The 11,162-nt window shown below is 39.3% G+C and overlaps 1 protein-coding gene across 1 annotated transcript; it reads left to right on the forward strand.

Moving 5' to 3' along the window:
* Positions 1-4,647: 4,647 nt before the first annotated feature.
* On the forward strand, positions 4,648-10,074 carry LOC138879183 (uncharacterized). The gene is made up of 3 exons (XM_070158777.1): positions 4,648-4,895; positions 5,096-5,622; positions 9,962-10,074. The coding sequence occupies exons 1-3, from the start codon at positions 4,648-4,650 to the stop codon at positions 10,072-10,074; spliced, it is 888 nt and encodes a 295-aa protein (XP_070014878.1).
* Positions 10,075-11,162: the final 1,088 nt, after the last annotated feature.

Consider the following 11,162-nt stretch of genomic DNA (forward strand, 5'->3'; position numbering starts at 1 on the left):
TAATTAAGGATCCTATAGACAGGATATCTAGATGAGCAGAAACAGAATACAGAACAGCAATTTACTAAGGCGGACATTTGGACCTATCAGTTTTGCCTATTGATAACCGGGCAGAATCCTATAAACATGGTATCTAAACTGTTAATTAGAGACTACGGTTTATAACCGGGTCACTGATTTTAATAGGAAGATTTTATCTTTAGATCCTACAGGCATGCTTTCTAATTTACAGAAATAATTACCCTTATAGGCATGATTTCTAAGTGTTGAAGCTGATAGTTAGTGTTATTTCCTATAGACATGATATCTAAGTGAAAAACTGATTTTGTATTTATTTCCTATAGGCATAATATCTATGTGCAGAACTGATTTATATTTGTTTCCTATAGGCATGATATCTAAGTTGGCAGAGACGTTAACAAAATGTCATACAAATTTAGTAATTTTCACAAGGAAGATCCTATATACGTGATCTCTAATGTACACTGAGATTTGAAAATATGCGTGGAACATGGGTTCTTGATGCAGAATTGATAAAACAACCTATAAACAGGATTTCTAGGATGCCAAGTATGAAACTTCAGATTTCAAACAGTGAGACAAGATCCTATAGGCGTGATTTCTAGTGGTATGCACATAAAGAATCATCGCAACAACCTACAGACATGGTTTCTACCCGAACCTGACAAAGATATATAAAAATCCCTCCCCAGCTTTTACTAAAACCCCATATCTGTTTTTACAAGGATTATTACATTATTACAGACAAATATGAATAAATTACAAAAAGTTATTCATTAAACTATTGGGAGCCTTAGCAAGCCCAAAATCAACCTGAAAACCATGCCTTCAAGCAAGCAAGTATGATGTACACATGTATTTCATCCATAATACATAAATGGGCTTCTGATGTGTCAAAGTTCCCAAGTGCCTCAGGGACCCCGGGCAAAGCTCACACCCGAATCTTTCAAAGAAAACAATTTTGTAACAGGTTGGAAGACCAGCCCCAATGTGTCAGAGTTCGGAGGAGTCTCATGGACCTAAAGCAGTGCTCACATTGGGGGTGGTAGGACCCTTGATAACTAAGAGTAGAAGTTTAAAAATAGTGTATAAGGGGGAAGGGGATAGTTTTAGAAAAGCAGTTTGATTGGGGGCAAACAGGTTCAAAAGACTGCAAATAGAATAGAAACCTCATTTAGCAGATTGGTCCAGGCATATATACCAGTAATTAAACAATCACAACATCATGGACACTTGAATTATAGATAGAACTACCTACACATATTTGCAGTATCTAAACAAAGTCTCACATTATTGAAGGTTACTTAGCTTACTAGTTATCACTAGGTGGGACCATATAGGCGTGTATTAAACAGAAACATGCTGAAGTTTGAAATAACTAACCAACAAACACATAGCAAAGGGTAGCAAGAACTAAAGCATACTAGTCTAGAAAGAAGTAAACAGAAATCATGGCCAGACATGCTAAGGTAAACTAACCACACCAGCACATAGAACAGAGTAGATTATCAGGAATTAAGGCATACTAGTTAGGAAGAAAGCAAACAGGAAACATATGGCAAACAGAAGCATATCGAGGTTTGAAGTAAACTAATCATATAATCCTATGGAACAGAACAAGACAGCAAGAACTAAAGCATAACAATTGAGAAAGAGATGGTCAGGAATCGTGTATCAAACAGAAGCATGTTGAGGTCTGTGATAAAACTGACTACATAAGCATATAGAATAAAACAAGATAACAGGAATTAAGGCATACTAGTTAGGGAGAAAGTAAACAGGAAGGTGAAGGCAATTGGAATCCAAGAGTCTAGCCTTGGCTTTCATCCGGCTAGACAATGCAGCAAATCGGAGTGATAGAAAGAACTCAAATTGTGTGAGTGTAAGTGTGTAGATGTGAGCTTGTGTGTCTCAGCGTGTATTTGAAAATCAGAACAATGAAGAGTTTTATAGCATATAGTAGAGTAAAACCAAATAAGGTAGGAGAATCAATGGTACACAAATAAGGCAAAGAAATCAGTTAATCAATCAATTAGGGTTAAACACAAATCACTTAATAGGACAAAATTACAGAATTATTACTTAGGCTAAGGAGAATCTTATACGAAATCAATTAGCAGACAAGATTGAGGTTTAATAAGGTAAGTAATAAGTCTAGAAAGCACTCAAAGGTTAGTCATAACAATCAAGGCCTAGAAATCAGGTCAGTGATATAATTAAAGAAAGCAGTACCAATTACGAGTCACATATAAGGAAAGAATAGATAAAAATCTCAGAGAGATACCAATTTTAAAAGAAAATATAATTTCAAACCTTAATTAGGCAAATAAATCAATTAATCAATTTATTTGACAAAGCCGAAGTGAACGGACAAATAATTTAGCAAGCAGTAGAATAATTAGAAACCCTAGGGCATAAAGTCATAGGGATGAAAATCAGGAAGAAAACTGGAGTTAAACACTTAAACATTTTAAAATATTTTTGCAGAAGCTTCTTTTTAAAAAAAAATTGAAAACCCTAGATTTTAAGGAAAAAACAAAAATTGGTTACCAATAATAGGGAAAATGGCATAATCTTAATGGAAAAGTAACAAACAAACTCAAACCTCTTCAAATCTAAAGAGATCTGAACGGATTTAGCCAGAAATGGTTAGGATATATAAAAAATAAATAGAGGTGAGAAAAATCTGGTTTGAACCACAGATTTGAAGCCATAAACATGAAGATATTAGTACTCACAGACATAGGAATGAACACAGACGGGTTTATCGAGAACATGAGGTGTTTGAACCAAATCAGGTTAGAATCTCTTTGAGATTCCATCAAGCAATACGAAAATCATAACACCAGTAGAGATAGGAGGCCGGATAGGACCCACGATCGAAGAGAAATGCCATGGATTGAAGGGGTTTAGGTGACGGCGGGTTAGGGTTAGGGAAGGTTGAGAGAGAAGAGAAGAGGAAGGGATTCAGGGGCGGCGGGATTTGGAAATGATTAGGTTTGGGGGGTTAGGGATTAATTAAAAAAGGAAATGGATCCTGAACCGTTGATCTTCTCAGATCCACGGACAGGATTCCGTCCGGGTTGGGGAGGGTTATAGGAAATTGAGTTATGGGTTGATGGGTTAATTTAATTGGGCTGGGTAGAAATTGGGCTAAGATCCGAAAATCAAATTAAAAAGAGGTTAAATACTCAATTAATATGATAAAATAATTTATAAAATAGCTAATAAATGATAAAAATGCTATTTATGCATGGAAATAATTTAAAATAATTACTTAATATTATAAAAATATAAAAGGTCATTTTTCGTGTAAATAATATAATTATACATATAAGGGCTATTATCGCAAAGTTATTGCAATTATAGCCTAAAGATAAATATATTTATGCATAAGATGATTGAAGCTTAATATAAATATAAATAATAAAAATCAAGTAATAAATTATTATAAAATTATTTGTGATGCAATTAGTAACTATTTAGATAATAAAATGCTAGAATAAATTACTTCAAATCCTTTTTAAAATTTACAGGAAATTATAGAAAAATACTGATTGATGTTCATGCACTATTTTGAAAGTATATAGTCACTTAAAAATATATGAGAGAAAAATTGGGTATCAACACCAAGTTTGACCTTTTAGTATTTGACCTCGGATTAGAGTTTTGACGGTTTCGTTAGGTCTGAATGGTGATTTTAGACTCGGGCGTATGCCCGGATTTGCATTTGGATATTTCTAGAAAGTTTTGGCACAAATTGGCGAAAGTTAGAAATTTGAAGGTTTGGAAAGTTCATAAGTTTAACGGAGAGTTGACCTTGAGGATATAGGATTTGGATTGTGGTTTCCGGAATTGGAATAGCTTAATTATGTCATTTGGGACTCGCATGCCAAATTTGAGTTCATTCTGAGTTTATTTGATAAGACGCAAGTTTTGGAAGTTGAAAGTTGAAAGTTCAGTAAGTTCGATTTGAGGCGCAATTCGTGATTTTGATGTTGTTATGCGTGATTCGAGGCCTCGAGTAAGTTTGTAATATATTATGAGACATGTTGGTATATTTGGACAGGGTCCTGAGGGGCTCGGTAAGTTTCGGACGTGGTTCGGATTATTTTATCACATGTTGCATTGCTGAAGGAGTATTGGTTCTAGTGTTTCACACCTGCAGTTAGTTTTGCGGTGGTCGCAGAAGCGTTAATGTGGTTGCATCTGCGACGAAGGTTGGGTTGGGATACCTCCGCAGAAGCGAGATTTTTAGCGCACCTGCGTCATCAGAGATGCAGGGAATTAGTCGCAGAAGCGACGTGTGTTGCAGAAGTTGGAGCTATTGTCGCATCTGCGTATGCACAGAAGCGGGTCTCTTCCCGCAGATGAGATGGGGGAGTTTCAGTAGTTTTTTCACAGAAGCGCATTTTGGTCGCAAAAGCGACGTCACAGAAGCGGCTATGTGTTTCGCAGATGCGACGATGCCTGTGCATAAGCTATATATCGAGCGCTTGACTATTTTATTCGCATTTTGAGTTTGGGAGCTCCATGAAAGTTTGGGAGAGGGTTGTGGAGGTTAGGGTGAGGAAGATAGTGTTTATATCTAACAACCAGTTTGGGTTCATACCGGGTCGCTCGACTATGGAAGCTATCCATGTTATTAGGAGGTTGGTGGAACAGTACAGGGATCGGAAGAAGGATCTGCACATGGTGTTTATTGACTTGGAGAAAGCGTATGACAAGGTCCCTAGGGAGGTGCTATGGAGATGTATGGAGCTAAAAGGTGTGTCGGTAGCTTACATTAGAGCAATCAAGGATATGTATGATGGAGCGAAGACTAGGGTAAGGACTGTAGGAGGCGACTCAAAGCATTTCCTGGTTGTTATGGGGTAACACCAAGGATCTGCGCTTAGCCCGTTCTTATTTGCCTTGGTAATGGATGCACTGACACACCATATTCAAGGGGAAGTGCCATGGTGTATGTTATTCACTGATGACATAATCCTGATTGATGAGATGCGGGACGGTGTTAACAAGAGGTTGGAGTTTGGAGATAGGCTCTTGAGTCTAAGGGTTTCAAATTGAGCAGGACTAAGACAGAGTACTTGGAGTGCAAGTTCAGCGCCGAGTCGAGGGAAGTAGGCATGGACGTGAGACTTGGATCACAGGACATTCCCAAGAGAGGTAGTTTCAAGTACTTTGGGTCAGATACTCAAGAGGATGGAGAGTTCGACGAGGACTTCACTCACCGTATAGGGGTGGGGTGGATGAAATGGAGGCTAGCATCTGGAGTCTTATGTGACAAGAAAGTGCCACCGATACTTATAGGTAAGTTTTATAGAGCGGTGGTTAGACCGATCATGTTGTATGGGGCAGAGTGTTGTCCGGTTAAGAACTCTCATATCCAGAAGATTAAGGTAGCTGAGATGAGGATGTTGAGGTGGATGTGCGGGTACACTAGGATGGATAAGATTAGGAATGAAGATATTCGGGAGAAGGTGGGTGTGACCCCTGTGGATGACAAGATGTGGGAAGCGAGGCTTAGATGGTTCAAGCACGTGCAGAGGAGAAGCCTGGATGCTCCGGTGAGGAGGTGTGAGCGGTTGCCTTTGGTGGGTATGAGAAGAGGTAGAGGACGGCCTAAGAAGTATTGGGAAGAGGTGATCAGACAGGACATGGTACGATTGCAGATTTCCGAGGACATGGCCCTTGATAGGAAGGTTTGGAGGTCGAGCATTAGGGTTGTAGGTTAGGGGTAGTCGAGCTTCTCCTTCTCCATTCTGGGGGTGAAGCGAGTTTGATTAGGTTGATCTTAGACGGCTTGTGGTTAATGTAGAGTCCAGACTACCCTTACTGTTTTCCATAGCTCCGGACCATAATTGTTGGTTATTGTTATTGCATGTCATCTATTTTATGGTTTTAGGATGTTGTCACTATTTCTATGGTTATGATGATGATACTGATGAATCATCTTTTCTTGTTTTATTTCTATCTTCCTGAGCCAAGGGTCTATCAAAAACAATCTCTCTGCCCTATCGGGGTAGGGGTAAGGTCTGCATACAGACTACCCTCTCTAGACCCCACTTTGTGGGATTTTACTGGGTCGTTGTAGTTTGTTTGTTATTTTGAGTTGGGGAGCTCGAATTTGAGCGATTTTGGAGGCAAATTTCACCACATTAATTAGGATAAGCATTCTATACTCGAATTTTATTAAATTTCAAGAATCTATCATCGTTTTTGGTATTTGGTTGATGATTCAAAAGAGAAATTGAGGGTTTTTGTCTAAAGTTTCATAGAGTAAATTTTTTAGTTTTGAACATCAATTCGGAGTCGGATTTGAGTGAAACTAGTATGGTTGGACTCAAAATTGAATGGGTTATCAGATTTTATGAGTTTTTGTCGGGTTTTGAGGTGCGGGCCCGAATTTGGCTTTTTGGTTGACTTTGGGCTTTTGATTAAAGATTTCACCTTTATCAGTTGGGTTTGTTTCTTTTGGCATTATTTGATTTTGTTGAGTTTCTTTTGGCTAGTTTTGAGCAGTTTGGAGATCGGTACGTGCAGGGTGGCATTTTTGGATCATCGTTTGGCTTGCTCGGTATTGGATTTGGCTTATTCAAGGTAAGTAACACTTCTAAACATGGTGTTGAGGGTATGAACCCCTGAATATATATGTTTTGTGTTCGATATTGAGGTGACGTGCATGCAATGTTTAACGACCTGGCCGGTCGTTTTAAGAATTAATGCCCGATCCCCTATTAACTTCTTTCCTTGTGTTTATTTCTGCTATTTTGATTCGCCTGGATGTTTGGTTTTGAGTTTCGGAGTGTTTTGGGACACTTAGTCCCTAAATGAGAGCTTAAACTTTAGAATTTGGGCCGTAGTTATTGCAGTGTGAATATGGCCTCAGAATGGATTCTGTTGGTTCCATTAGCTCCATTGGGTGATTTCAGGCTTAGGGGCGTGTTCGGATTGTGTTTTGGAAGTTCGTAGCTTTTTTAGGCTTGAAATGCTGAAAGTTGAATTTTTGAAGTTTTTGGTTCGATAGTGAGATTTTGATATCGGGGTCGGAATGGAATTCCGGAAGTTGGAGTAGCTCCGTAGTATTGAATGTGACGTGCTTGCAAAATTTCAGGTCATTCGGACGAGGTTTGATAGACTTTTTGATCGAAAGCGAAATTTGAGAATTTTTGGAGTTCTTAGGCTTGAATCCAATGTTAAATTGGTGTTTTTGATGTTGTTTTGAGAATTCCAAAGTTTGGAACAAGTTTGAATGATGTTTTAGGATTGGTTGACATGTGTGGTTAAGGTCCCGGGGGCCTCGGGGTGTGTTTCGGATGCATAATGGACCATTTTTGGACTTGGAGAAGGATCAGATTTTTGCTGGTATTTGTTGCAGACTTTTCTTCATCGCGATCGCATGAGAAGGCTCGCGATCGCGAAGGCTTAGATGAGGCACAGGGGGAGTTGTTCATCGCATTCGCGTGATACCGCGTGCGAACGCGGAGGTATGTCATCAGGCTTAATCGCGAACGAGTGGGACAAGGCCGCGTTCGCATAGGAGTGTGAGGCAGCCGGCTGGGAACGCATGAGTCTTTCCGTGTTCGCGTAGTGTATTTTTAGGGTGCGTGTGTTTACTCTACGCGATCGCATTTTTTGGTACACAATCGCACTGAGTGTAAGCTTTCGCAGATTTTAAAACCCCAAAATCGAAGGTTTAAGCCATAATTCATATTTTGGACTTGGGAGCTCGGGAAATTGTGATTTTTGAAGAAATTTTCACCTGAGCGATTTGGGTAAATAATTCCTACTCGGTTTAGACTAATTTCCATGAATCTACATTTAAATCCATCCTTTAATTTCGAATTTATGGTGGAAAATTAGGGGAAAGTTCTTAGACCTAAATTTCGAGTTTTGATTTGGGATTTGACATTAGATTTGAATAATTTTGGCATGGTTAGACTCGTGAAAGTATGAGGATTCTGAAAATATAAATTTTACCTGATTCCGAGACGCGGGCCCGAGGGGCGTTTTGGTTATTTTTCCTAATTTTGCATATTAGCTTAGAATTTGGTTTGTAGAATCAGTTACTTGAAGTGTTATTTACATTATGCAATTGAACTGAATAGATTTGAGCTATTTGGAGTCGCGTACTCGTGGCAAGAGCGTGATTCTGGGTTGATTAATAAGCCGGTTCGAGGTAAGTGGCTTGTCTAACCTTGTGTGAGGGAACTCCCGTTAGGATTTGGTATTATTGATATTTGAAATGCCTTGTACGTGAGGTGACAAGTGCGTATTTGTGCTAATTGTTGAAAATCCGGTTTTCTTTAAGTAATTTTAACAGTGTTTCTTTTCCTGTTTATGTTACTAGCAATTTAAGCCTGTTGTTAGCTTAGGGAAGCATATCTAGTTGACTTAATTGCGTTGCTTGCTCAAACTGCTTTATTTGGATTATGTGCAGCATGCTATGCAAAAATACCTGTTTTACCATGTTATGGAAATTGAAATGAATTGTGTATACTCTGTGTTGTTGCTGTGTGTTTACTTTGGGACTACGAGACGGTATCCCGAGAGATCCCCCTGTATGTTCACTTTGGGACTACGGATCGGTATTCCAGGAGATCCCCCTGCACTTTTATATTGGAACTACGGGACTGCACCCTATGATTTCCCCAGTACTAGGTATTTATATTTGGGACTACGGATCGGAATTCCGGTAGATCCCCGTGCACTATGAGTTAGACTACGGGATGGTATCCCAGGAGATCCACTGGATATGTATATTTTGGACTCCAGGATGGTATCTTGGGAGATCCTCGGTTGTTACCTCAGTGTTGAGCTGTACTCCTTTCCGTGATTGTTGTGCCTCTATTATAATTTTTGTTGTTCTTTCTATTCTATGTTATTTCTTACTATTGCACTTAATTATACTATCTTATTCTATACTATTATACCTTATATTTCATTAATCTCAGTAGGGCCCTAGCTTTCCTAGTCACTACCCCACCGAGGTTAGGCTTGGCACTTACTGAGTACCATTGTGGTGTACTCATGCATTTTCTGCACATGTTTTTCATGTGTAGATCTAGGTACATCCACTCAGTCTTATCACACTTGAGGTGAGGCACTTTGGTAGAGACTTCGAGGAATATTTGCCGCGTTCGTAGAGCAAAGAATCCCTTTCTATTCTTAATACTAGTATAGCCCTTCTATATTTTCCTTGTTGATAGATATTTCTGGAGTTAGAGCTTTTTATGTAAACTCTTAGCTTGTGATTCATAGGGTTCCGAATTTTGAGAGTGTTTTGGTTGAGATTCTTGTACTGTTATATGCCAGGCGGCATCTTAAATATTGTTTCATTTTGTTATCTCAGTTTTTAATATTTTTCTTTCAGCAATTGTTTATTTTCCGCATTTGTTAAGCTTACCTAGTCGTAGAGACTAGGTGCCATCACGATAGTTCACGGAGGGAGAACTTGGGTTGTGACAAGTTGGTATCAGAGCTCTAGGTTCATAGGATTCATGAATCACAAGCCGGTTCATAGGTTGCCTTTGGTGGGTATGAGAAGAGGTAGAGGACGGCCTAAGAAGTATTGGGAAGAGGTGATCAGACAGGACATGGTACGATTGCAGATTTCCGCGGACATGGCCCTTGATAGGAAGGTTTGGAGGTCGAGCATTAGGGTTGTAGGCTAGGGGTAGTCGAGCTTCTCCTTCTCCATTCTGGGGGTGAAGCGAGTTTGATTAGGTTGATCTTAGACGGCTTGTGGTTAATGTAGAGTCCAGACTACCCTTACTGTTTTCCATAGCTCCGGACCTTAATTGTTGGTTATTGTTATTGCATGTCATCTATTTTATGGTTTTAGGATGTTGTCACTATTTCTATGGTTATGATGATGATACTGATGAATCGTCTTTTCTTGTTTTATTTCTATCTTCCTGAGCCAAGGGTCTATCAGAAACAACCTCTCTGCCCTATCAGGGTAGGGGTAAGGTCTGCATACAGACTACCCTCCCTAGACCCCACTTTGTGGGATTTTACTGGGTCGTTGTTGTTTGTTTGTTATTTTGAGTTGGGGAGCTCGAATTTGAGCGATTTTGGAGGCAAATTTCACCACATTAATTAGGATAAGCATTCTATACTCGAATTTTATTATATTTCAAGAATCTATCATCGTTTTTGGGACTTGGGACTACGAGACGATATCCCGAGAGATCCCCCTGTATGTTCACTTTGGGACTACGGATCGGTATTCCAGGAGATCCCCCTGAACTTTTATATTGGAACTACGGGACTGCACCCGGTGATTTCCCCAGTACTAGGTATTTATATTTGGGACTACGGATCGGAATTCCGGTAGATCCCCGTGCACTATGAGTTAGACTACGGGATGGTATCCCAGGAGATCCACTGGATATGTATATTTGGGACTCCAGGATGGTATCTTGGGAGATCCTCGGTTGTTATCTCAGTGTTGAGCTGTACTCCTTTCCGTGATTTTTGTGCCTCTATTATAGTTTTTGTTGTTCTTTCTATTCTATGTTATTTCTTACTATTGCACTTAATTATACTGTCTTATTCTATACTATTATATCTTATATTTCATTAATCTCAGTAGGGCCCTAGCTTTCCTAGTCACTACCCCACCGAGGTTAGGCTTGGCACTTACTGAGTACCGTTGTGGTGTACTCATGCCTTTTCTGCACATGTTTTTCATGTGCAGATCTAGGTACATCCACTCAGTCTTATCACACTTGAGGTGAGGTGCTTTGGTAGAGACTTCGAGGTATATTTGTCGCGTTCGTAGACCAAAGAATCCCTTTCTATTCTTAATACTAGTATAGCCCTTCTATATTTTCCTTGTTGATAGATATTTCTGGAGTTAGAGCTTTTTATGTAAACTCTTAGCTTGTGATTCATGGGGTTCCAAATTTTGGGAGTGTTTTGGTTGAGATTCTTGTACTGTTATATGCCAGGCGGCATCTTAAATACTGTTTCATTTTGTTATCTCAGTTTTTAATATTTTTCTTTCAGCAATTGTTTATTTTCCGCATTTGTTAGGCTTACCTAGTCGTAGAGACTAGGTGCCATCACGATAGTTCACGGAGGGAGAACTTGGGTTGTGACAAGTTGGTATCAGAGCTCTAGGTTCATAGGAT

Source organism: Nicotiana sylvestris, chromosome 10 (assembly GCF_000393655.2).
Source record: "Nicotiana sylvestris chromosome 10, ASM39365v2, whole genome shotgun sequence".
Lineage (NCBI taxonomy): Eukaryota > Viridiplantae > Streptophyta > Magnoliopsida > Solanales > Solanaceae > Nicotiana > Nicotiana sylvestris.

What these genes read in the sequence shown, in the direction of transcription:
- LOC138879183 (XM_070158777.1), top strand. Translation starts at nt 4,648, where the DNA reads ATGGAAGCTATCCATGTTATTAGGAGGTTGGTGGAACAGTACAGGGAT. An exon ending in CATTTCCTGGTTGTTATGGG is followed by an intron (nt 4,896 to 5,095) that starts GTAACACCAAGG and finishes CAAATTGAGCAG; the next exon opens with GACTAAGACAGAGTACTTGG. An exon ending in TGAGCGGTTGCCTTTGGTGG is followed by an intron (nt 5,623 to 9,961) that starts GTATGAGAAGAG and finishes AGGGTCTATCAG; the next exon opens with AAACAACCTCTCTGCCCTAT.